Source organism: Narcine bancroftii, chromosome 2 (genome assembly GCF_036971445.1).
Source record: "Narcine bancroftii isolate sNarBan1 chromosome 2, sNarBan1.hap1, whole genome shotgun sequence".
In the NCBI taxonomy this organism is placed as follows: domain Eukaryota; kingdom Metazoa; phylum Chordata; class Chondrichthyes; order Torpediniformes; family Narcinidae; genus Narcine; species Narcine bancroftii.
The window spans coordinates 100,117,765-100,144,627 of NC_091470.1; the positions used below are offsets into that span (position 1 = coordinate 100,117,765).

Below are 26,863 nucleotides of genomic sequence, written 5' to 3' on the forward strand. Positions count from 1 at the left end.
TGAATATATAAACCTTTCTTTATTTTCAGTCACATTCTTTGAAAACATTTAACTGTCGCTGCATCTGCAGGTTCCTCCCCCTCCACGGAGCTGCCCGAAAGACAAAGAATAACATTAGAGATAATTATTCCCTCTCCCCCAAGTTTACAGAAAATGCCTCAGACAGGGGTGAATCTTACTAAGCAGGGATAAGGAGACACTTTAAGAGAGTCACTCCCACGGTGAGCGGCATCAACCAGCTCTTCATCCTGGGCATGCCATCACTGTTTCACACAACTTTATTCAAACAGCTCCTATGAGCAAAGCCTGACCAAGGCCTTCCACTGACTGAATATTTGCTCCCATCTTCACCAAAGGTTTATGTGTTTACTTCAGAGAACATTTACTTTTACAATTTTAAATTTACTTTCCATCCAAATTCAGCAGTACTGTTCGCCAGCCCAAGCACGGTGGGAAGCTGCAGAACGACGTGGCCTCTGGCTCAATCTGGTGAAGACATCAACAGTCCTGCTGCTATCACTGTAGCTGAGATTAGGAACAAGGGACGTATGTGTTTTCCCATCTGAGCTGAGGTTGTGGGTGAAAACAAGTCAGCTGCTCATTTCACAATGTCCGGCTGTCTCCTTGACATTAACAAAGATTTACATTCATCAGTATTCACCAAGTGGAAAACTCGATCACCCTGTAAATGAAAAGAAAAATTAAAATGCGCAAATGCTAGAAATATAAAATTATAATGTAATAAAACTGCTGGGTATCTGGAATTCAAGCAACCAGAAGCCTCAACAACTAGCAAAGAATAAATCGAGAAAAATAAACTTTAAAAATTAGTATAACGTTATCATCACAGAGTATTGCAAAAAGAGCTATGGTGAAGTTCCAATTTACAAATAACTGGTAGAGTTTGAAAAACTCCCTTCCAAAATTTTTGTAAGCTAAGGCAGGTCCAGAACTTGTGAATTAAAGAGGCATCTCCTGTTTTACATTTGTCACATAGAGGACTTGTGTCCAGATAAAAACGAGACAATTTAGATGTAGGTGCTCTATGAACCACTTCAAATTGAACAGATAATGCCGTGCACAAAAGGATGTAGTGTTAATCAGTTTAAGAATAGAATTCCACACCTCATTGGACATTAAAAGGTTAAAATCTTGCTCCCAGGCATTCTTGATTTTAATTAGCAAGGGTTGGCTTAAATTAGCCACTTTGTCGTAAATAAGAAATATTAAGCCTTTATAAGGGGGGGGTGGGGGGAAGGTAGAGGTAAATCTTCTCTGAACCCTCTCCAATGCCAGCACGTCTTTTCTCAAATACGGTGCCCAAAACTGTGTCCAGTACTTCAAGTGAGGCCTCACCAGTGCTTTACATCCCTGCTCTTGGATGCTATTCCTCTCGATATGAACGTTGCATTTGCCTTCTTCACCACCGGCCCGACCTGGAGGTTCATCTTTAAGGTCTGTTTGCTCAGATGACTGTGCCGCCAACAGCGTGTGTGTATTGACACCGAGTTCCTGTTTGCAGGCTGTTTGATCCACGGGTCGACGTTGTGAGAGCTGAGTGGTCCCCCTTTGCAAAAACCTCGTGGCTGATGCCGCTGCTGGTTAACCTCTCACCCTGGAGGCTGAAGTTTGAAGAAATTGAGAAAACATTGGATAACCAGACAGATGTGGTTTTCATTGCGGATTTTCCAGGTAAATCTCCACAAGGGAAGGGAGCAGGAGCGAGAGAGAGGTAGTCCATATGGCATGAAAGTTGAACTCCAGAACAAGTTGAGTAATCAGACTGGAGTTGTCAAAGTCAGTTCTCCATGGTCTTCTCGAGCAGTTAAGGGTGAAAATAAACATTCGCTTCATCAGTGATGCCCAGATTTCAAAAAACGATTAAATTATAAAAAAAATCTCTCTCTCAATCAATTTTTAAAAGTTTAGACATCCAGCACAGTTACAAGTCTTTCTGTCCCATGAGCCTGTGCCCACCAATGAACATACAATCCACCCTCCATTGTAGGCTTTTGAAGGGTGGGAGGTAGCACCCAGAACAAAGCCATGCAGAAACGGGGTTGAACTTCGATTTAAATCCGGGCCACTGGCGCTGTAAGAGCATTGTCCTAACCGCTTCTCTGACTGCTTTCAAATCCCTTCAATGATCTTTCAAATCACCAGCATATCCACATCTATCCTGACCCTACTTACTCACTTTAAAACTAAAATTGATGGAGAGTTCATGGGCACGGCCAAATTTGTGTTTGTTTAAGAAGTCATCCTAGGTCGAGTTGTCCAGACGCTGATTCTGTGGTTGTTGGCAACCTTGAGCCCCTTCCCAGACCCCCAGGATCTTTGTTTTTGGTGGGATTTTTTTCAAAAATGTTCACTTTTTTTGTTAAATTTACAGCCTTGTTTTACGTTTCTTGTTGATTATGACAGTGTTGTGTCAGAAGGAAAAAGTTCAAAGAATAGCAGGTCTGGACACAGGCTGAAAGCAGAAATAATCTTTAATAAGGGGGATTATAAAAGGGATAACACTTGCAATTACCCTCAGTCCCACAACACAGTGCAACCAGTCACATCAGACTTAACACTAGTGATACCAGTAACTGCTTACCCTCGTACAAGCACAGGACAACTCAGTCACATCGGACTTAACACTACCAATACTAGCAATTGTTTCTACAGATTTATCACAACCAAGGGCTACAATACACTACTCACCCTTCCTTGTCTAATGTGGGCATGGCTTAGATGCCATCTACAATTGTATACAAAGCCCCCATCCCTATGTAGTGCACACCTTGCCAACAACTCCTCCAGCGTTGTCCACAGCAGGGTTGGTCTCCGGGGTGAAGAGCAAAAGAGGAAGAGCTACTGCATATGGTGAACTTTATAGTACATCAAGCTGGAAGTTCCGTCTCCCCATTCAGATGGCAAACGCAGACAATAAGATACCTAGGTGTGCAAATAAACAAAAATTTAGGCCAATTATATAAACTCAATTACAATCCACTAATGAAAAAATTACAGGACGATTTAGAGCATTGGAAAGAGCTACCACTAACACTGATAGGAAGGATAAACTGTATTAAAATGAACATTTTTCCAAGGATACTATACTTATTTCAGGCATTGCCAATACAACTGACAGAAAAATTCTTCAAAGAGTTAAAGAAAATAATAAGGAGATTTTTATGGAGAGGGGGGAAACCGAGGATAGCACTAGATAAATTAACAGAATGGTATAAACAAGGAGGCTTACAATTGCTAAACTTCAAAAATTATTATAGAGCCGCACAATTAAGGTACCTATCAGATTTTTACCAAACAAGGGAAAAACCAGACTGGACGAGACTAGAATTAGATAAAATAGGGGAAAAGATACCTGAACACATATTATATAAATGGGACGAAAAATTGGTACAACATAGAACTTCTCCAGTATTACACCATCTCCTCAATATATGGAAGAAGATTCATGTAGAAAGAAATAAAATAAATTACCAAATACCAAAACTAATATTGACGCAAAATAAGCTACTCCCTTTTACAATAGACAACCTTGCCTTTAGAAAATGGGAAAAAAAAGGGATTAAAAGAATAGAAAATTGTTTTTCAGGAAGTAGATTCTTATCCTTTGAACAAATGAGAGATAAGTACAATATAACTGGAGATACAGCGCTGGCATATTACCAACTGAGATCCTACTTGAAAGATAAATTAGGAAGCAACTTGAGTTTACCAGAGGGAAGTAACCTTGAATATGTGATTACAGATACAATGTTAATCAAAAGATTTATAAAAAATATGTATATTAAACTGCAAGAAAAGGAAAATGAGGAAACAAATGGTAAAACTAAACAAAAATGGGAACAAGATTTAAATATAAAGATAAAAAAGGAAACATGGGAGAAGTTATGCTCTGGAACGATGAGAAATACAATAAATACGAGGCTGCGTATGATACAATATAATTGGTTACACAGACTATACATTACACCGCAAAAGTTAAATAAATGGGACCCAACAGTATCTGATAGATGTTTTCGATGTAAAAAAGAAAGGGGAACAACAATTCATGCAATCTGGACATGTGAGAGAGTAGAAAAATTTTGGGATGATCTCAATCAGATATTAAATAAAATAACAGAAAACAATATACCAAAGAATCCAGAGATCTTTCTCCTAAGTAACATAAAAAATAAAGAATTTGGAATTGACTTGGAAGATGCACAAAAAAGATTTGTCAAGATAGCCCTAGCCGTAGCAAAAAAATGTATTATGTCAACCTGGAAATTGGAAGATAATTTGAAAATACAACAATGGTATATAGAAATGAATAAATGTATTCCATTAGAAAAAATAACATATAGTTTAAGAAATAATATTGAAATATTCGAACAAGTATGGGAGCCTTACATTAAATACAATAGTGAAAACCTACCGGGGACAAACATTACCTAAGTTGATGGAAGGAGAAGAAAAGAAAAGAATGGACTCAGTAGAATTTCTGGTGTATTTTTGTTGAATGACAACATTGTCTAACTGAATTAATGCAACCTAGATTGTATACCTAAAATGGATGAGAGGGGGGGGGTGGGGGGGTGGCTTGGGAGGAGGGAGGGGGGAGGGAGAAAAAGTCACTGTAAATGTGTGGAAAAGAAAAAGTGTATATCATGGCTATTGTGATTTATGGTGTGAAAAATAAAAAAAATAAAAAAAAAAAAAGCTGGAAGTTCCTTCCCAGGTAATCACTGGGTGATTAAATGGGCCAATGGTCAGGTGCGTACTAATGGGTGGGCAGAGTCCAACCTTGATTGGCAGGTGATGCGTCTTCCGACGAGGTTCCAGACAGAGGTCGCGTGGCCCCCACACTCCCACCCAGTTCCAGGTGGAAAAGTCAGATGACCCTCCACGATCCACAATACAACCAATAACATTTGTCTTCACTATGTCACCACAGACTGCCTACAACAAACCCACGGTAGTGGTCCACCAGTCCTGTGCTTGGTGAGGAAGGATTTAGTCTATGATAAACGATTGAGTTCTCTGGGACCATACTCGCTGGAATTTAGAAGAATGAGAGGGAACTTATAGAAACATAAGATTATGAAGGGCATGGATAAGTTGTTCCCATTGGTGGGGGGGGACTAGAACTAGGGGACATAGCCTCAAGATTTAGGGCAGTAGATTTAGGACGGAATGAGGAGGAACTGCTTTTTCCCAGAGGGTGGTGAACCTATGGAATTTGCTGCCCATTGAAACAGTGGAGACAACCTCAGTGAATGTATTTAAGATAAAGTTGGATAGAATTTTGCATAGTGGGGGAATAAACAGATATGGGGAAAGGGCAGGAAGGTGGAGATGATCCTATCATCAGATCAGCCATGATCTCATTGAATGGCAGAGCAGGCTCGATGGATCGGATGGCCGACCCCTGCTCCTGTTTCTTATGCTCAAGCCCCTCATCAATCACGTGGCACTAAAGTGCTGTGCTTCCCACAGTTATGCAGGGAGGCAGGCTCCTTGTAAACTGTATCCGACGGACTGCAGTCACACCTCAATCTTTGTGCTTGAAGGGCTTCACTTGGAGAACTTTGTGAGCGAGGATCTGGGCAATACCAGCATCCAGGTGCTGAAGGGAGAGTTGGCAGTGGAAATTGTGGCGGAGACGAAAAACTACAGCCTCAAGGTGGGAGACCAGATGCAGGTGAGGAGCTGTGACCTGTTACACCAGCCTGGTGTCCTTCTGAATAGGTGTAATGGGAAATTAGTGAAGGTAACTGTCGAGGAGACTCATCTAGGGGCTCTGGATTTAATTCACTTTGTACACTGTATATGCCATCATATAGAAAGACTGTATAGGCCGACTGCAGAATTTCCATCTTGCATGTTAGTTTTCAGCAATACCCTTTGTATAAGACGGCCCCAAAATGGAACTTACCGCTGACCAGTTGATGCTGTTAAAATCAAATCACAATATTTTATCTGATCAGGATTTTAGGGTGGTAAATTGGATTAGTAAGTTTCTAGATGATACTAAGATTGGTGGCGTTATGGACAGTGAGAAAGGTTTTCAAAGCTTGCAGAGGTTTTAATTTTATTTGCATATTTTAAAATGAACCACTACCGGCTTCTGCAACAGGTCATTCAAAGTCTGAACAGAGCCAACTGCAGTTGGACCAGGCGAATGGACCCCGCAGTGGAGTGCTGAGACTTTCTTGGTAACAGTGCATGCATGAGATTGTGTTGGAGCTGGTGGGAAGATGGCGATGACACTTTGCAGTGAAGGGTCAGATTTTAGACCTGGCGTATAGGATGACTTGATTTTAAGGTGAAAATGTTACGTTTTGGATACGACAGCATATACAGTGAATGATCTAGATAGAATAATGAATGTAGAAGCTGCTTGGCACTGCCTGCCATGATTTTATCTTGCCTCTTAGCCCTGACTCAAATAAAACAGAAAATGTGGAAACACTTAACATGTCAGCATGGGATGTGACACAACTGGGGGGGAGGGGCGAGGTGAGTATGGAAGGGGGAGGAGTGACATTGCTCATCAGGGAAAATATTGCAGCTGTGCTCAGGCTGGGGGAACATCTACTGAGGCTATATGGTCGGAACTGAGGAACGGGAAAGGTATGACCACACTCATGGGTTTATATTATAGTCCGCCCAATAGTGAATGAAAATCAATCTGTAGAGATAGCAGACCTCTGCAGGAAACACAAGGTTGTGATAGTAGGGGATTTTAATTTTCCTCATATTGACTGGGACTCCCATTCTGTAAAAGGGCTGAATGGTTTGGAATTTATCAAATGTGTTCAGGAAAGTTTTCTTAATCAATATATTGAGGTATCAACTAGAGAGAGTGCAATATTGGATCTCCTATTACAGAATGAGACAGGATAAGTGACAGAAGTATGGTTAGGGGACATTTTGGGTCCTGAGATCATAATGCCATTAGTTAATTATGGAGAAGGATTGGTCTGGGCCTCTGGTTGAGATTCTAAATTGGAGAAAGGCCAATTTTGAGGAAATGAGAAAGGATCTAAAATGCGTGAATTTGGATAAGTTGTTTTTTGGCAAGGATGTGCGAGGTAAGTGGAGGACCTTCAAAGGTGAAATTTTTGAGAGTACAGAGTTTGGATGTTCCTGACAGGATTAAAGATGAAAGGTTTGCAGGCATAGGGAACCTTGGTTTTCGAGGGATATTGGGGATCTGGTTTAGAAGAAGAGAGAGCTGTGGGCAACAAGGAGCAAATGTAGAACTTGATGAGAATTAAAAATGCAAGAGAAACCTTAAAAAAAATCAGGAAGGCAAAAAGAAAACATGAGGTTGCTTTGGTAGAAAATATGAATAAAAATCCTAAGGGATTCTGCAGGTATATTAACAACAAAAGCATAGTAAGGGACAAAATTTGTCCCCTTGAAGATCAGTGGTTGACTTTGTATGGAGCCAAAAGAGGTGGGGGAGATCGTATATGTTTTTTTTTCATCAGTATTCACGCAGGAAGCGGACAGAGTCGTGAGAAACAAGCAGTAAGGTCATAGAACTTGTACAGATAAATGAGGAGGAAGCACTTGCTGTCTTAAAGCAAATAAGGGTGGATAATTCCTCAGGGCCTGACAAGATATTCCCTTGGACCTCGAGGGAGGTCAATGTAGAAATTGTAGGGGCTCTGGCAGAAATATTTAAAATGTCTTTTGCCATGGGTGAGTTGCTGGAGGATGGGAGGGGAGCTCACGTAGTTCAGTTTTTAAAAAAAAGGCTCTAAAAGTAACCCTGGAAGTTATAGGTTGGCCTGACATCAGAAGTAGGCAAATTATTGGAAGGTGTTCTGAGATTGAATATATCATTATTCGGATAGTCTGAAACAGAAATGTGGTAGGTTGTGTTTACCAATCCTATAGAATTTTTTGAGTAGGTTATCAGGAAAGTTGAAAAAGTAAAGGCTGTGGATGTTGTCTACATGGACACAGCAAAGCCTTTAACAAGGTCCCACATGGGAAGTTGGTCAGGAAGGTTCAGACTTTGGGTATTCATGGTGAAGTAGTGAACTGGATTCAACAATGGCTGGATGGGAGAGGCCAGAGAGTGGTGGTGGATGATTGCTTCTCAGACTGGAGGCCTGAGACTAGTGGTGTGCCTCAGGGATCGGTGCTGGGACCATTGTTGTTTATCATCTATATCAATGATCTGGATGATAATGTGGTAAATTAGGTCAGCAGGTTTTCAGATAACACTGCTGGAGCCTTTGTGGACAATGAGGAAGGCTTTCAAAGCTTGCAGTGGGATCTGGACCAGCTGGGAAAATGGCAGATGGAATTTGATGCAGACAAGTGTGAGGTGCTACATTTTGCAGACTAAGGCAGCAAAAATTATTTTTGGGAACTAGATGTCAGCACAGAAATTACACAACTGTGTGTGTCAGTTTTAATGGAAGGAAATACAAAAAGAACCTGGAATTTGCAGATGACTGCAAGTCTGGATTATTTAGGAGTTTGAAAACCACTGGACTAGACCAGACTGGGCACAGAATATACTGTAAAACAATGTGATCTAATGCTTTTTATTTTAGCAAAATAGGAGTATCTTCTGGTTAAAAACACAGAAATGCTGGAGGAACCCAGCAGGTCACGCAGCGTCCATAGATATATAACTTGTTTCATGACTGAGGCCTTTGTATGAGCAAAAGGTAGACAGGCATCTGAATAAAATGGCCAGGGGGAGGAGCACAGACCAACAGATAAATGGCCATAATTGGTCATGGAGGGGGACAGGAGAGGAAAGGTGAGAATTAAACGGGGGAGCATGTGAATACAGAGCTGGAGGAAAGGAGACATAGGGATTAGGAGAGAAAGACAGGTTGTGGGGGGGGGATGTTAATGGAAGCAGGAGGTCGATGTTAATATCATCTGGTTGGAGACAGAAGATGGGGATGTTCCACCTATTTGAAGATGATCTCAGTCAGGCAGTGCACGAGACCATGGACAGACAGGTTGGCATGGAAATGGGGTGGGGGATTGAAATTAGTTGCCAGAGTTCCGCCGGCATTTTTGTGTTTTTATAACAATCACAGTGTCTGCACACTTTGTGTTTCACTCTGAGTATTCTTCTAAATGGTGAAAGGTGCTCTGACAGACCTGGTATTCACAAATTGTTGACACTTAACACCAAGTACTGCCAGCAATTTGGAAGGCGAAATAGTACATTCATTACATTGCTAGAGGCTTTTAATACAAGAAAGGCTCCTCTCATTTTGAGAATATAGTGTTTGAAATATGGGCCTCCTCCTACACAATAAAATCCCCGTTATCTGGAATTCAGCCTCAAACAACCGGCAAAAGCATCAGAAAATAAATGGGTAAATATTCTGTATGTTTGGCCGTTAATCCGTCAATCACTCAGCTCGCAGTCTCAAGCGACCGACCGGAAAATTCAATGGTCTGGCATCTACCAATCCCCATAGTTGCTGATAACAGGGGGGGTTTTAGTATATGTGAGTTAGAGGGAGGGCAGTAAAGGTTCACCAGATTGTTTCTTGAGCTGATAAGTTTGCTGTATGAGAGATGAGATGGACTGTAGTTTAGAGCGAGGCGATGGCATTGAAGCATCATTAAATTCTGAAGAGCAAGGTTCAGAAATGATTTATTGTGGGATATCTCGAAGTAGGAGTCACAGATTCCAAATCCGGCAGAGGAAGGAAGAAATTTCTTCACCCAAATGGCAGTAGATCATTAGAATTCCATTCTCACTCAGGTTGTGGCGATTCAGTTGTTGAGGTTATTCAAAACTGAGAATAATGGATTTCTAAGGGAATCAGGAGATAAAAGACATTATTGCAGAAATGAGCCATTCAGCCCATCGAGTCTGCCCTGCCATTCAATCATAAGCTGATCCCTTTTCCCACTCAGTACCACTGCCTGGTCTTCCCATAACCTTTGATGCCCTGGCTAATCAAGAACCTATCAATCTCTGCCTTAAATACATCCAATGGCCTGGCCTCCACAACTGCCTGTGGCAACAGTTTACCACCCTCTGGCTGAAGAATTTCCTCCGCATCTCTGTTCTAAGCGGGTGCCCTTCAGTCCTGAAGTTGTGTCCTCTTGTCCTAGACTCTCCCAGCATGGGAAATGACCTTTCTACAACTACTTGCCTTTCAACATTCAAAATGTTTCAATGAGATCCTGCCTCGTTCTCCAAAATTCCAGCAAATGCAGGCCAAGAGCTATCAAACGCTCCTCGATTGATCTTATGAATGAGGAAGGAGCTGGCGTGAGGGGATGAATGATCTGTATGTTGGGGGCAAAAGAAGTGATCATGTTTTATGTTATAGCTACCAGCTGGTGAATATCACAATGTGTACACCGTATCCCAGGATCCCTCGTGTTATATGTATATCTACGTTAACACTACCATGGTGCAATTCGAGGAGAATTACACTCGTTTTGTGGAGCTTCAAGAGAAGTTTAAGAATGGAACCGGTAAGTGTAGATCGACACTGTCACAGGGGACCTGCTTTTATAAAAAGATCCGCTTGTTCATTGGCCTTGCTCCCTGGGTCATGGGGGGAGGTTGTTCCTGGTCACTGCCACATCATCACACTTCTTACAAAGGGTCCTGGACCCAAGATGTTCTGTTTCTCTTTCTACACATGTTCCCACAGCTGCTTCCAGCATTATTACATCATCTCCTGGGCGACACGGTCAGCATAGCGGTGAGCGCTATGCTGTTACACCAGCTACTTGGGTTCGAATCCAGAGCTGGTTGTTTGTATGTTCTCACTGTGTCTGCATGGGTTTCCTCACATACCGTGCTGTCTGTTTAAAATACAAATGTGTAGTCTGATGATCTTCAAATTTACCCAACATAGACTTGATGGACCAAATGGCCTCCTGATCATGAGGAAAAGTGAGAAACAAGTTGCTGTCCCCAAAGCCCCAGCGACCAGGTTCAATCCAGACCTTGGATGTGGTGTGTGGAATTTGCCCGTTCGCCCTGCAACTCTGCGGGTTTCTCGTCACACCCCAAAGACGCGTGGTTGTTTGGTTGATGTAAATTGCCCCGAGTGTGTGTTCATGAGAATGTAGGGTGAAAAAAATGGGATTAATGTATATGTGTGGCCAGTGGGCTGAAACACAAAAATATACAGATGCTGTGATTGTAGTAAAAACACAGAAAAACTGGAGGAACTCAGCTGGTCTTCTAGTGTCCAGAGGAGGTAAATATATACAGTAAAGCCCCTGGTATATATTCAAGCAACTGGCAAATTAAAAAAAAAATACAAATATGTACATTTAAAATTGTAAATGTTCTCTGATATATCACAAACTATTAGAGAAGATTCAGACATTCAGCCAGTGGAGGGCCTTGGCCAGCTTTACTCGTAGCAGCTGTTTTGAATAAAGCTGTGTGAACCAGGATGAAGAGCTGGTTGATGCCATTCGCTGTTGGGGTGACTCACTTAAAGTGCCTCCTAATCTCTGCTTTAGTAAGAGTCGCCCCCAGTCAGAGGTTTTATCTGTAAACTTGAGTGGGGGGGGGGGGGTTTAATTATCTATAATTTATTGTTCATCTTTTGGGCGGCTCCGTGGAGGGGGAGGAGCCTGCAGATGCAGCGATGGTTAAATGTTTTCAAAGAATGTGACTGAAGTAAATGCTTAAATGTTTATATATTCGTTTGTTCAGTGTAATTACAGTTTTTGTCTTTTAAACTGTTTATTTTTAATGCAGGTGTATTAGTTAGGCATTGTAGGACTCAAGCAACTGGAAAATACTTTATCAGGGATCTACCAATCTCCATAAGTGCTGGATACCAGTTTTACTATATTGCCGACAATTCAGGCCTTCCTTGATGAATGGCTCAGGCACAAAACATGTTATATATATCTATGGACACTGCGAGATCTGCTGAGTTGCTCCAGTAATGATGTTGGTGGACTGAAGGGTCTGTGTCCACATCTATCCCAATGATGTGCACCCCTCCCACAGGCTTACTCCCCAAGATCTGAAATTCACCCTTTAATTATTTTCAAGAGCAATTGAACTAACACTTCATTTGTTATTATCTGTGATGTTGCCTTCAGAAACACAAGACATTTCACCAGAGCTGCAAACCATCCTGAATGGGAGCAAGAGCACGAACATCTCAGACCCCACTCTCGCGGCCTTTGTACGTCGGCAAAGGAAGCAGGAGGAGTATGAGAAGAGAAGGAACTCTACTATCGTGGACAGATTTGTCAGATTTGCAAAACGAAAGCACTTCACCTTTCGAAGGAGGTAAGCATTTCATCCATTTCTGGAACCCTAAAGGACAGAGGAGCAGGAACCAAATTCCAGCAGCAATGACACAGGCAGTGGACTCCCTGCCAATGAGACCTAGATTCAAGCCTGACCTCCACTGCTGTCTGTGTGGAGTTTGCATGTTTTTCCCATTGACCAGGCTCTCCAGTTTCCTTACACATCCCTCTGGAGTGAGGTTAATTAGCCAACATAAATTGTTTTGATGAGTTGTTGGTTGGCTGAAGGGCCAGCTTCTGTACTGATTTTGATTCTTCATGGCTTAATCAGTGCAACGCTGTTACAGCACTAGCGATTGGGACTGGGGTGCAAATATCTGCAATGCTGTGTGTAAGGTGCTTGTACATTCTCCCTGCGTTTCCTCTGGCTGCTTCAATTTCCTCCCATGGTTCAAAAACTACTGGGGTTCGTAGGTCATTTGGGTGCAATTGTGGGCCAAAATGGCCTGTCACCTTGTTGTATGTCTAAATTTAAAAAGGTTGGCCAACCCTGCTCCAAGTCATTAATTCAAATATCAGCGAACCTCTTGGTTAGTGCTCCCGATGGATGGATAGCTAATTCCAACCCACCTTCTTTGTCCCAACCCACCTCAGTTTCCTCATGACTGGATACGCTTTGAGGAACCTCCTCTTTGGACGTCCTCCAGTGGAGCAGCTGATGGAAGAGTTTAATTATGCAACCATGAAATCTGAGAATGCAAGTCCTGAATCACAAAGCAAGATAGAAGACCACATGGAACTCTGAGGGTTACCCAAACTGGATTTTTAAATGGGTTTTACAGGTTGTTGGTGAAAACCTGGTTTTCCTCCCCATCCCACCCAGTTGAGTGCCTTAACTCCACAGAATCAGATTTGATGGAAGAACCCAACAGCAATCTTTAAAAATTGTAAATGAATTTCATGCTAAGGGTCCAATTTCAAGCTCAAGATCCCCAGGTAATCAAGCAGTGATGTGAAATTTTCTAGCCAATAAAAGCACTATTTCTCAAATACTGTCTCTGGCCATTATTCACTTAATTTTAATCAAAATCATAATTTGTCATGAAAGTCAGTATCTTGCAGCAGCATCAATAATGCAAGCATTCATTTTATAGTCATCAACAACTCAAGTTGTGCACGTAAAGTAAGGCAGTCTTTGCTTCAATGATCATTCAGGAATCTGATGGCAGTGGTAAAGATGTCCTTGTGCCATTGAATGCTTTTCTTTATACTCCTGTACCCCCCCCCCCCCCTCCTCCCCATGGTAGCAGAGTGAAGAGAACATGGCCTGGGTGGTCTTTGAGGATAGAGGCAGCTTTTTAAGACACCACCTCATGTAGACGTTCTTGGAGTGAAGTCTGGTGCCTGTGATATCACAGGCAGAGCGAACACCCCTCTGGAGTTTATTCTTGTTCTGAGTTGGTGCCTCCATACCAGGCACTGATGCAACCAGCCAGAATGCTCTCCACAGTACACCTCTAGAAATCTGCGATGGTATCAATGTGGAGGCTCCAGGATCGATCCTCTGAGATGTTGACACACAAGAATTTGAAGTTCTTGACCCTCTCTACTTTGTTTTTTTCCTCCTGCTAGTTGGCTCAATTATAATGTTGTGAAATGGATGTACCTGACACAAAAAAATTGCAACTGAATGGAATAGGATTGCTGGGCAACTTCCAGAATACAAGGTTTTAGATTTTACAGCTGGAGTGAAACATGAAAGGCATTGTGACCAGTAAAAACAAAAATGCTGGGAGCTTAGATCTTACAGATTAGAAGTAAAGATCTATTTTTATGAGCCCTTCCCCAATCAATTCTCACCTTTCCTCCTATGTCCAATTATGAGTGTGCTCCTTTTTTCTAACCCCTCCCCCCCAATCTTTTAATTCAGGACACCTGCCTGCTTTTGACTCATACCTTGAAAGGTCAGGCCCAAAATTGTTATATATCTTGACCTGCTGAGTTCCTCTAACATCTGTGTTTTTAGACAATAGCTACTCCCTTTATGATAGAATTGGCTGAAGGTAACCATTAATGCTTTAAGCTCGATCTCTAAATTATGAACTGCAAATGGAAGTATATAGATTTGTAATGGTATCCAAATGTACTACAGCCTAGGTTAGGAGTTTAGATGGCAAGGGCTCAAGCTTGAACAGTTTACAAGTCAATATTTATCAAAAAACAAACCTGGCAACTGTCAGACTAAATATCTGTCAATAGTAATCTTAAGATTTGGAGGAGTCACGTGATGGAGTAGTGGCCGGACGGTGAACTCCAGCCCTCTCCAGAAAAGTCGGGAAAAACAAGAGAAAACACAAAGGCACAGAAATAAAAGTTACAGAAAAGTGAGTATAAAGGTGGAAAGAAGATGGCGACAAAAAAAGAAAAGTCGAAAGCAACGGTAAGAAGAGAGGAAGAGAAGACAAAGGAGGAAAAAGGTGAAGGCCTTACCTGTCCGAAGAGGCCCGCTGCGGAGAGAGAAACCCGCTCCCTCAGGTCGGTAAATAATGGACTACAAAAATGGCTCGCAGAGCCGAACAAAAGTGCGCAACCGCGCATGCGCGAAACTTCGCGCATGCGCGATGCGAATGAAAAAAAACACACCGACGGGAGGGGGGACCAGCTGGGGAGTCGATCTCCACAGCCGGCAACGACAGCTGCAGAACACCTGCAGCAAGAAGAGACCACAGAAGACAATAGAAACAAGATAGAAGAGGAGGAAAGGGCACCAAAGAAACAACAGATGGTCAACCCAGAGGAAGAAGAAGAGGAAGAGTATGGTGAAATAGAAGAAGAAAAGAGAGGCAAGGTAAAGGATATACTTGCTCTTATTAGAGGATACATGGAATCATTTAAAGAATGGCAAACACAGGAATTTAAGGATTTAAGAAAAAGAATAAACAACACAGAGGAGAAAATAATTAAAATGGAGATGACCTTAACAGAAATGGGAAAAAAAATGGACAAGATGGAAGAGCGGGCAGTAGCAGCAGAAATGGAGGTAGAAGACTTAAAAAAGAAATTGGAGAAATCTAATAAAAAAACTAAAGAGACACAAGAACTACTAGCTCAAAAAATAGATACAATGGAAAACCATAACAGAAGAAATAACATAAAGATAGTGGGCCTTAAGGAAGATGAAGAAGGCAAGAATATGAGGGAGTTTATAAAAGAGTGGATCCCTAAGACCCTAGGATGTCCAGAACTACAGCATGAAATGGAAATAGAAAGGGCACATAGAGTATTGGCCTCTAAACCACAACCACAACAAAAACCAAGATCTATTGTAGTAAAATTCCTAAGATATACTACAAGAGAAAAGGTACTGGAGAAGACAATGGAAAAAGTAAGAGAGGGCAACAAACCACTGGAGTATAAAGGGCAAAAAATCTTCATTTATCCAGATATAAGTTTTGAACTCCTAAAGAAGAGAAAAGAGTTCAATACAGCAAAGGCGATTTTATGGAAGAAAGGGTATAAATTTATACTAAAGCATCCAGCGGTATTGAAAATATTTATTCCAGGACAGCAAAACAGACTATTCTCGGATCCAGAAGAAGCACGAAAATTTACAGAACAATTACAAAAATAGACTGAGGGAGGAAGACGGGTAATGAGAGTTAAAATGATCACGACTGATATGTATGTGGGTAAAGACAAAAATAGACTGAGGGATGAAGACGGGTAATGAGAGTAAAAATGATCACGATTGATATGTATGCAGGTAAAGAGGTATAAGAGTGAATAGAGACAATGAGCATACATGAATGTATCTGTACTTAGAGGAAAATATAGATAGTATAGACAAGAATTAATAAGGGAAGGTAATGGAATAGAGAGAATAAGGAGGGAATTAAAAGAGGGACCTTTGTGACATATGAAAAGTGAAATCTTTTCTGGGGGAGGCGGGGTGGGGGGAAATAGCGGTCACTGCACAATCAGTTGACGCTTGCGAGTGGATTCGCAAATCCAAATGGAGAGGGGAGATGTGGTTGTCCGACAAGGGATAAAGGACAACTCAGGAGGTGAAGGGGAGATTGGGGATAAATAAGATAGAAATAGGAGAATAAGGAAAATGTTAGATGTTGTAGGAATGTTGTCTTATGAAGAGCTGAAAATAAGAAAACAGAAATGGAAAAGGAGGAAAGGTAATGATGGAAAAACGGAAAGAGAAGATAAACAAAATATAAAAGGGCTACGCTGAACTATATGTCTTTAAATATTAATGGAATACATAACCAAATTAAAAGGAAGAAACTACCAAATTTAAATGAATAAATGTATTCCATTAGAAAAAAATAACATATTGGTTAAGAAATAATATTGAAATATTCGAACAAGTATAGGAGCCTTACATTAAATACAATAGCGAAAACCTACCGGGGACAAACATTACCTAAGTTGATGGAAGGAGAAGGAAAGAAAAGAATGGACTCAGTAGAATTTCTGGTGTAATTTTGTTGAATGACAACATTGTCTGACTGGATTAATGCAACCTAGATTGTATACCTAAAATGGATGAGAGGGGGGGGGCGGGGGGGTGGTTTGGGAGGAAAGGGGGGGGGGGAGAAAAAGTCACTGTATATGTGTGAAAAGAAATAGTGTATATCATGGCTAATGTGATTTATGGTGTGAAAAATAAAAAAATTAAAAAAAAAAAAAAAAAAAAAAAAAAAAAAAAAAAAAAGGTAATCTTAAGATTTTAAAGCTATGGAAAAGGTATTTTACAGAATCATACAAAATTAAGAAAAGCATGGTAGAGGTAGTTCTTTCCATTGGTGGGGAGAATCGAACTGGGGATATAGCCCAGGATTTAGGACAATGAGGAGGAACTGCTTTTCCACCAGAGGATAGTGTATCTATGGAATTCATTGGGTGACCTCAGTAAATATATTTAAGATAAGGTTGAATACATTTTTACAAAGTAGGGGAATTAAGGGATATGGGGAAAAAGGCAGGTAGGTGGAATTGTAGAACACAGGCTCAATCCTACTTCTTACGAGAACATCCCACTCTCTTCACACCACAGAAATAAAATGACAGATCTTGGGTACAAGTTGTAATTTTAAAGTCTGTACAAACTCAACTTTAAATAATTAGCCTCCCCAAACTCTTAGTGATAGGTTTAAAGATATTGAAATGCTATCTCAAAAAGGCAAGTGACTCTTCCCCACCAACCCTCCCAAAAAAAACCATGATCTCTCCTCACTTCAGGTAGAACATATAGCTTAGTTCAAGAACAGTTTCTTGAACCTCCTCATAGCAACAAATCTACCATTAACAGGACTACAAAACCACTAGAAAAATCAATTACTGATTTTTCTTTGGACTTGAGCCAAGCAGAAGTGAATTATTTTGATCTTCATGGCATCATATTTGTTAGTGTGCCCAGAGATTGCATACAGAGTCCATACAAGCCACTGCTTTAAAAAGTTGCCATTAGTTTACTCAGGAAATTATGAAGTATATTTAATGTTTAACCAATGAAGCCCTAAACTACTAATCTTATAAACACTTAACAGGTTTGCGTGGGTTGAAATTCTTGGACTTTATCCTTCATGGCAAGCTTGGTATTTTGAATCTTGATTACTAGTTCCAAGTAGTTTAGCTCTTGTAAAAAAAATATGCAGACACAAGCAGTTTCTATGGAGAACCTAGCACTTTATTGAGATCTTAGCATTTGGACTGACAACAGACATACGTAATAACTGCTAAGTTACAAAAAGGCACTTGCTGATCACAGCAGTGGCAGAGAGCATGTAAACAGGCCAGTTTCTCTGTACAACACCAGCCAAGAGGCACTCACCAACTGCTGGACATGCCTGCCCCTGTGTTTAACACCAGCCAGACCCCTTGTAGGTCAAACCCAAGAGATTTCTGTAGGACACCTTGGGCCTACCAGGGATACGGTGACTGAAGGAATTGCAATATATTTCTCTTTTTTAAAAAATATGACTTTTCTAAGCTGCCAACTGAGACGATGGCTTCTCTGTAACTACGCCAAGTCTCAGAATAAATAGAAACGCAATATTATTCAAGTATGAAGTTAGATTTCCTGGAGCCATCATCTTGCTGGCTTCTCTGTATCTACACCAGCTTCAACAATAGCTGCTATGTCCATTTGTTTGAAACCCAGTAGCTCATTGTGCAGTTGTGGATATTTCAAGATTAAAAAAAAATATCAAAGTGTGCAACCTACTGGCCTTTGGAGCAAACCTTGACTTTTCAATCAAGAGCCTGTTCAAAAAAAGCGCTTTAAAAAAACCCCGAGGTTTGGCTAGTGCAGAAACAACGATGCGTAGTTGGTTGTTAATTCCTTTGAAAACCCTTTTGCTGTTTAAAAATCATTACGTACGTCCTCAAAGAAAAAGGGGTTGGTAAGAGAATTTAAAACTCCAAGTTGCTGATCAAAAAAAAAAACAATTGCATGATAGGACATTTAAAAATCACACTAAGGATGGACTGACTACACAATAAGCTCCATGAATGGAAGTGCTCGAATATCTGGGCAAAGCACTGGCAATGGTTTATAACCTTTGTGAACAAGCAACATTACAGTTGTCAATTGGGACGATAGGCAAAGCAAGACCAGGGTTTATAGTTGTCATGGGGACACGTAGTGTCTGGTCATTCACACCCAATAAAATTGATCCTCTGGTTTATGGTCCCTTTCAACCCTCACCCTGAGCAGGAATCACACATTAGCAATGCAGTGTCGAGCACAAGTGGGCCAAGGATGAAATCTGGCAAAAGAGGATAGTTATAGAGGGAAGAAGATAGATTCTGCTACTAGCAAATGGAGTTACGAGATAACAAGATGTATGGAAAAGGGGCCTTTCTCCTCTAGAGTCTGCAGCTTCTCTGTATTATACACCAACAGATCTGGGGAGAAAGACTTTACACTCAGCACTTAAGTTTTCTAGGCACTTCCCAGGGGAAGCTATCCCTACCAAAGTGGCCGTAGGCTGCAGTCTTCTGGTAAATTGGTCGCTTCAAATCCAGATCCCTGGAAAACACATTCAAGATGTTTTAATAAGTATCCTAATTCTCCCTTCCCCCCCCCCCATCTTAAACTCACCCCACGATTGCACCAGTGTTTTACCTGACAATAACACCAGGACGTAGATCAAAGTTTTTCTTCACAATCCCCAAAAGTTCCGTCTCGCTCATTTCAGATGTACCATAGGAGAAAATGGAGATGGACAAAGGATGTGCAACTCCAATAGCGTAGGATACCTAACAAATAGAGAAGGCACCCTTTTAACATAGAGCATCACACCTGCTCATTCCAAATAACCACAAGAGTTTTTATTTTCTTCAGTCATCACTTGAGTGCTTTCAGTGTGTTTACACGGAGACATCTTTTTTTCTGATGAATAGATGCAGATTCCCCAGTTTCCTTTCCTGCATGCCACATTTGAGCAACAGGTAAATGGAGGATATACTCAGCAGTGTCTTCCCTGCATAAAATAAATAGAAGCAGGCTTTTCCCAGGGAGTTTAGGCAAGATTAAAAACTAAAGGACATAGGTTAAGGGTAAAAGGAGAGAAGTGTAAACTGAACCCTTAGGGGGAACTGCTTCACACATTGGTAGGAGCATGGAACAAGCTGCCAGCTAAATTGATCTTCAAAATAACTTGGGATAGGTACATGGATTGGGGGATGGTCTCGGTGCAGGTCAGTGGAACTTGTGCTGAACTATTTCTTTCTGCCTGACTAGAAGGGCTAAAGAGCCTGTTTCTGTCCTATCCTGGAGGCAAATCGCAGCACAATGCAATTTCTCATCTTACTCATCCTTTCCCCTCATAAAGCACGTACTTTCCAGTTCCAATAATACTGAAGCTCAAGTTAATGAAAGGATTCCTATCTCACAGATACCACTCGTATTTTTATAGTTTATTCCCACATTTCTAACTCCAACTTGGATCAGAGACCAGTGTCACTCCTGACACACTAAGCGACCAGAATCTACTTGGGTTACTCAAATGCTCATCATACACATGAACTTGGAACTATTGGGGACTCACCTGCACCAGAACACGACGGCACAGACCAGCTTTTACCAGAGACTTGGCAACCCATCGAGCAGCATAGGCAGCAGAACGATCCACTTTGGTGTAGTCCTTGCCAGAGAAAGCACCACCCCCGTGCGCACCCCATCCACCATAGGTGTCAACAATGATCTTTCTCCCAGTGAGGCCTGCATCTCCCTGTTTTGAAGTTTTAATTAACATCAGAAAAAAGTGAGCACTTCTTGGTATTGTCACCAGAGAATGAGATGATGTATGCAGGTTTTTCCTCCACTCTCTTCCCCCCTTCCATGATTTTTATAGTCCTTATAGGTATAGGACACTTAAGGAATACCACTATTTAAGACTCAATCACAAGTATATATGGTGAATTTACCATGGTTTCAACAGCAAGGGAGCCATTAGCTGCCTTCTGGTTCAGTGATCCTGTTCTGGTTGCACTTTTGGTGTGGGGGGGGAATAAAAAGGGAAAGAAAGATGAGGGCACACAAAAGATGTATCAAAGGGGTCGCAGGAATGGATAATGCAGTTCCAGGTACAAACATGTGCATTTTCTTCCTGGAAGTTCCCTGCTAGAAGTAGTAATGAAGGTTAATTCAGTTATGTTCTAAAAGGATGCCACATAATTGACAAGACAACATTTATAGGACCATGGGACTAACTGGATGATTGTAACAGAGAAAAGTCTGGGCCAGGCAGGCTGAATGACCCCCTTCCACATTAACATTTTGAAGCAATATACCTCTTTCCCTGTTATTAAAATATCTAGTGACAATACCTGCTAGGATCTGGAAAGACAAGCAGTCATGGTCAAAACAAAGCTTCTACCACTTTTAAATAATGTCATCTTCATTTAACACAAATGTCAACATCTAGTTGTCATTTTCAAATTATGGACAAGGCACTTTATAACATTAAGTACACAATTAGTTACACAAACAGCAAACCTCTACCCCCGGGAGGTTAAGCAATACAAGCCCACATTAAGTCAATGCAGACAGGGTGCTTTCAATTTATGGAAAAGGTGGTAACCATTCTGCTCCCAATCTCTATCCAGCAACCTTTCTCACATGCAAACATTGGGCTTAAATTAATAGTTCAATAGTGCTCAGTGCATTTAGCAGGAGTCAAATAACCTGGCTAAAATACTGGCTGCTGGACAGAAGACAGGTGGCAAAAAGCACTAGAAAACAAAACTCTCACAGCACATATACAGAGGCTGGAGCTGCAGAACCTAAATGCATGCACAAAACCTCAAAGCACAAGCTAATCTAAGATGCCACTTCAGTTGCTTCACAAGCCTTCAAACAAAGAGCAACCGCTCTAGCCAACCTGTGGTCCACCGATAACAAATCGTCCACTGGGCTGCAGGTGGTAAATGGTGTCATCATCCAAGTACTTTGAAGGCACAACAGCCTTTACTACTTTATCCTTCAGAGCATCCCTCATCTCATCCAATGGAACCTCTTCGTCATGCTGCACAGATACGACAATGGTGTGCACACGGATGGGAATAACAGCACCGTGATCCTGCAGGTACTGCACAGTAACCTGCAAAGCAAAAAGATGACGGTCATTTCTTTGGCCAGAAACCAGACCGATTCATACAACGCCCATCAACTGAGCAAATCAAGTCATTGGGGGTTGATGGGAAGTAGATGGCAGCAGAACCAGTCAGCATTTAAAGTTTCCATGAATTCAAGGAAGTTCTGTCACAAGAGGAGGCTGAAGATTTAATTTACTGTCATGAACATGAAAATCCTTCCTTTGGCCTACAAGGTAAATAAGTTGTCAAGCACCATTATTGATGTTAATGAGGTGAAGTACCTTTTTTAAAAAAAAGGGAAAGAAACTAAGCAGGTACTCAGACACCCAAGTGAGTGAGTGCATACCTAGTTCATAAAAGCCCTGTTATCCAGAATTCAAGCAACAGACAAAAATATGGGAGTTTAAAATGCATTGCCATTAATTCACTAATCTATGCAACCTGAAAATTCAATTATTCTACATCACCATTCCTCTAGCTGCCAGATATGAGGTTTTTATTGTACCCTTGATTCTGCCCAATGTAACTGGGAAGAACACTTCAGCAGAGGTGCTTTGCAGTTGGTGAGAGCTGCGTGATACCCGCCAAAGCTTAGCTCACTTCACAAAGGTAGCCAAACAGGCACCGTACAAATTCCCAGGAGGCACCGAGCTCATCTCACCTGTGTTTTGCAGTCTGGTCGGAGCCAGGGCAGGGTGCCATTGCGGCGCAGCTCTGCCATCTTAGCATTCAACTTATGAGCAAGAACAATGGTTAGTGGCATGCACTCCTCAGTTTCATCTGTAGCATACCCAAACATGAGGCCCTGTGGAAGGGAAATTCATAGCTTAGATTGAGAATGACCCAAACAGCAAGCTTCTAGATTTTAAGATGGTGGCCAACTAATCTTACTTGATCTCCAGCACCAATATCCTCTTCATTTCTATCCAAATGAACACCTTGTGCAATATCTGGAGACTGTTGTTCCAAAGCAACTAGAACATTGCAGGTCTTGTAGTCAAAGCCTGCAACACGTATTCATAGATATTTAATGAACAATAACAAAGAAAAAAATCAATCAAAAAATAGCCATGTTGGTGGCTCACCTTTTGAAGAATCATTGTACCCAATATGTTTAATGGTATCTCTTACAACCTTCTGGTAGTCAACAGCAGCCCTCGAGGTAATCTCACCACACAGCAAAATCATACCAGTTTTTGCAACAGTCTCTGCAAAAGAAGAGACAATAAGGTAAATCACAATATTATTCTTTATCTTTTCCACACTCTTCCCCGAATTAAGAATATATTGGTCAAAAACAATTTTAAATGCCTTTTGGAAGCGGGGATTGTTTAAAAACATATACAGAAATTCAACAAGTTACGCAGAATACTTTATGTAGCAAATATAAAGATGAATAATGAACATTTCTGGCCTGAACCCTTCCTGAAGGTACGAGATGAAAACAGGCAGGCACCTGAACAAAAATGTGGTGGGAGGGGCAGGGGCAAACAGTCACAGGCAAGAAGTCATAGGTGCTTTAGAACACAGCAAAAAAAAACACAAAAGAAAAACTGGAGCAACCAATTTATTGTCACCCATTTGCTCAAGTAGAAACTAACAAAACAGCATTCTCCAGTCCTCTGTGCAAAACACGCACACAATCAAACAATACATACATGCAGGTCAAGAATTCATGGATACAAATGAATAAATATTTAGAAATAAACAGTTGGCATAGCAGCTAGCACAATGCTGTTACAGCACCAGCGATCAGGACTGGGGTCAGCCTGCACTGTGCAAGGAGTTTGTACGTTCTCCCCATGTCTGCATGGGTTTCCCCAACCACGGGGGGGGGGGGGTCCCAGTTTCCTCCCACTTTTCAAAATGTACCGGGGTTCTAGGTTAATTGGGGAGCACGGGTTTGTGGGTTGAAATGGCTTGTTATCATGCTGTATGTCTAAATTTAAAATGTAGACATCAGCAGATTATGCAACATCCATAGAAGGCAATGGTTAATGCTTTGGTTTGAAACCTTTCCCAGTCTTGAAGTTTTTGGTCCAAGATTCTGCCTGACCCAGAGTTCCTCCATATCCTGTGTTTAAAAAAACATTTGATAACAACAATTCCAACCATCATTCAATAGTTGGTTACTTCAAACATTAGTCTCAACTACCTTCTGGCCCACGCTGCCCATTACACCCAATTGATCTATAATCCCAAAACACTTTGAAGGGCAAGACAAACCCAGAGGAAACCCATTGCAGACACAGGGAGGTACATTAACAAGAACATGGGGAGAACTGGGAGACTCATTAACAGAAACAAATTCCCATTTCTACAATCTGAACTTACCACAAGCAACTTTGGCATCAGGATCTTGTTTGAGGTGTGCATCCAATACAGCATCACTAATCTGATCACAGATTTTATCTGCAAGCACAGTCATCCTTAGTCAACAACCAGGAATTCAACAAAACCTCTCACTTGTCAGCACTCAAAGACTGACAGATTTCCCACAGCTACTGTTCTTTTTAATAAATCAAATTTTGACAAATGCAAAGTTCTCAGATATGTACGGAACCTAGGCAATTCCAGCCAGAGGAAGGTATTCCACAAATAAACCTCTGTTCACGGCATATGCTTTATATCCTGAGGTGGTGTTCAACATTCACATCTGGCACACTAATTCATGACAACTTCCTGCATTCACAGAGATGCCGAGTCATCCCCAGTTAAAAGAAATAATGGTTTATCAAGCTGATAGAACACCTAATGGACTCCGCTGGACAAAAAAGTCTAGGACCAGATTTCAAAGGAAGATTAAGTAAAACACAACACCGTGGTTGAAGCAAAAACACAATGCTGGGGAAACTCAGGCAGCAGAATGGTTCCATTAACAAAGATAAAGATATATAACCAATAATTTAGGATCAAGCCCTTCATCAAGGTAGAATGAAAGTACCTTGATGAAAGGCTCCAGCCCAAAATGTTTGTTATGTATCTTTATCTTTACTATAGTTTGATCAGCTGAATTTCCTCAACATTGTGTTTTTACAAAGGAAGGATAGCCATATTTTGGGGTACAGTTGTCAGCTACTATGTATTTTGCAATAATAATTTACCCAATTGCATGTACATTAATTAGATGAAATTAGACCTAAAGACAACGTTGCTACGTCTTGGCGTTGTAATCAATAACAGGAAGCCTGGCCAATTTTAAGCGCGCCAGGATCACCCCAACATGCCGTTCCATCTGCTGGTGACGGACAGATGCAGGAACCAATCAGAACCACGCGGGAGTCGCTGGCACCCACCTCCGATTGGCTTGGTGCGGTGATGAGCGGCTGACAGACAGAGCCGTCTTCTCATTGGTCTAACCGGAGCAACGTCATAATCTCCACGGGCCACGAGACGATGCGGCAAATGGGGGGGATGAAAAAGCCCGAGCCGGCCGACGGCAGCTCCTCCATCCACGCGCTTTTGGACGCGGACGAAGCGGCTCGGTCGCTGCCCCTTACTTCCTCTACTCCCCACCCCCCCCCCCGCGTCTACAAGCCCTACCGCCTCAGGACTTCCGTCCGCCTGTTCCCCTCGGCGGGCGGGAAGCCGGGTTCTCTGGCCCCCGCCTGCAGTCCGTCCCACCCCCCCCCCGGCCCGGAACATTCCAGGAAGGAAAGGACCTCGGGCTCACCTGGGTGACCTTCACCCACCGACTCCGAGGTGAAGAGGAAGGTCCTCTCGTCCAACAGGCTCTGGTGCAAGCCGTTGATCTGACCGTTCATGGTGCCGCGTGGTGTCAGAGGACGAGAGACAGACCGCTCACGACGACTGCTGCTGCGTGGTGAATAATGGCAGCCGGCGCCGACCGCGGCTCTTTATAGCGGCGCCGCGATCACGTGGGTCCTCTCGGTACAACCACAGCTCGGCGAAGGGGGGGGGGAGAGAGAAATGAAGGAACATCGCGGAGGAGCATTCCATCTTTCAAACAATGACCAACCATCTAAAACATTACAGATAGGAGATGGAAATAAGGTACGTGGCTTGGAACCGACGGGGAATTTAAATGGTTTTGCGCCTCTAAAGAGGTAGAATCTCTTCTCCCCCCCCTCTTCCTGCAGTGGCGGCGCCGTGGGTGCAGTTACAATGCGGCGCTGCTGTCAATCATTCAGCTCCCGAATACCGCAGTGAGGCGCGGCTGCGCTGAGACCGTGATCCAGAAGATCGGGAGATCATTTTTTTTTGTTGTTGCATGGTTTTGTTTAAAATAACAAGCCGTGCAATTTTGTTCTTGCTTTGAAATTTAATAATAGCAATTCTTGTACTGAATGCACACTTTAAAATTTGACCATCTGTTGAATAAATCTGTAACTAAGACATTTCTTCCCCCCCCCCCACCCCCACTTCTTTCTCCCCTAATTATGATTTAATTAAGATCGACTCGGTTCATGAAATTAAAATACGATTTCGTGCAACCCGATGTGGTCCAGTCATTGCATCTGATGCAATTTGAAATGTGGACCCTGCCGTCTGGGTTTTTTTTTCGCAGAACAATGCATGCCCTTCAGCGAAAGAGATCTTTGTGCTTGGGCTTGGGTGAATTTCACGTTCGATACAGCAGTGCTTTCCAACTATTCCTTTTTTTCAATAGAGAGAACGATCCACACCTACCAAATGCAAAGGCAATATTCGCCTGACCGCCCTTGCTGTGAGTTCAGCACCCCCCCCACCCCACTATTAAACTGGAGAGAGTTCTGAGAATGTAGTGTTGAGAGGTTTAAAAAAATTGCAGATGCTGCACTTAAAAGTAACTAGGGAATATAGCCTCAAGATCCAGGGCAGTAGATTTAGGACGGAGATGAGGAGGAACTGGTTTTCTCATGCGGTCGTGAATCTGTGGAATTCACTGCCCATTGAAGCAGTGGAGGCGACCTCAGTAAATATATTGAAGACAAGGTTGGATAGATAGTAGGTGTGATGCCTCCATTATCGTTGTTGGTTGTATATATGGAGCTGGCCTGCCCACGGATGACTC

General features: G+C 42.0%; 2 protein-coding genes across 7 annotated transcripts in view; one reads left to right on the forward strand and one right to left on the reverse strand.

The window, feature by feature from the left end:
• Positions 1 to 13,284, forward strand: part of ggcx (gamma-glutamyl carboxylase) — a 60,335-nt gene extending 47,051 nt beyond the window's left edge. The window contains exons 11-15 of the mRNA XM_069917691.1: positions 1,523 to 1,692; positions 5,568 to 5,698; positions 10,332 to 10,479; positions 12,082 to 12,274; positions 12,889 to 13,284. Of these exons, the coding sequence (XP_069773792.1) occupies positions 1,523 to 1,692; positions 5,568 to 5,698; positions 10,332 to 10,479; positions 12,082 to 12,274; positions 12,889 to 13,039 (793 nt within the window). The 3' untranslated portion in view covers positions 13,040 to 13,284. The remainder of the gene's footprint in view (positions 1 to 1,522; positions 1,693 to 5,567; positions 5,699 to 10,331; positions 10,480 to 12,081; positions 12,275 to 12,888) is intronic.
• LOC138753998 (S-adenosylmethionine synthase) lies at positions 1 to 25,687 on the reverse strand. Of its 6 annotated transcripts, XM_069917695.1 has the most exons (11): positions 25,523 to 25,686; positions 24,184 to 24,261; positions 22,935 to 23,057; positions 22,741 to 22,853; positions 22,511 to 22,654; positions 21,636 to 21,854; positions 20,301 to 20,483; positions 19,376 to 19,509; positions 19,224 to 19,279; positions 2,789 to 2,943; positions 1 to 682 (listed from the first exon to the last, which is right to left on the reverse strand). In XM_069917695.1, the coding sequence occupies exons 1-10, from the start codon at positions 25,611 to 25,613 to the stop codon at positions 2,915 to 2,917; spliced, it is 1,170 nt and encodes a 389-aa protein (XP_069773796.1). In that variant the 5' UTR covers positions 25,614 to 25,686; the 3' UTR covers positions 1 to 682; positions 2,789 to 2,914. The 6 variants fall into 6 exon arrangements, with proteins under 6 accessions (XP_069773796.1, XP_069773798.1, XP_069773797.1 ...); XM_069917697.1 differs by lacking the exons at positions 1 to 682; positions 2,789 to 2,943 and adding an exon at positions 9,702 to 9,805; XM_069917696.1 differs by lacking the exons at positions 1 to 682; positions 2,789 to 2,943 and adding an exon at positions 13,857 to 13,900.
• Positions 25,688 to 26,863: the final 1,176 nt, after the last annotated feature.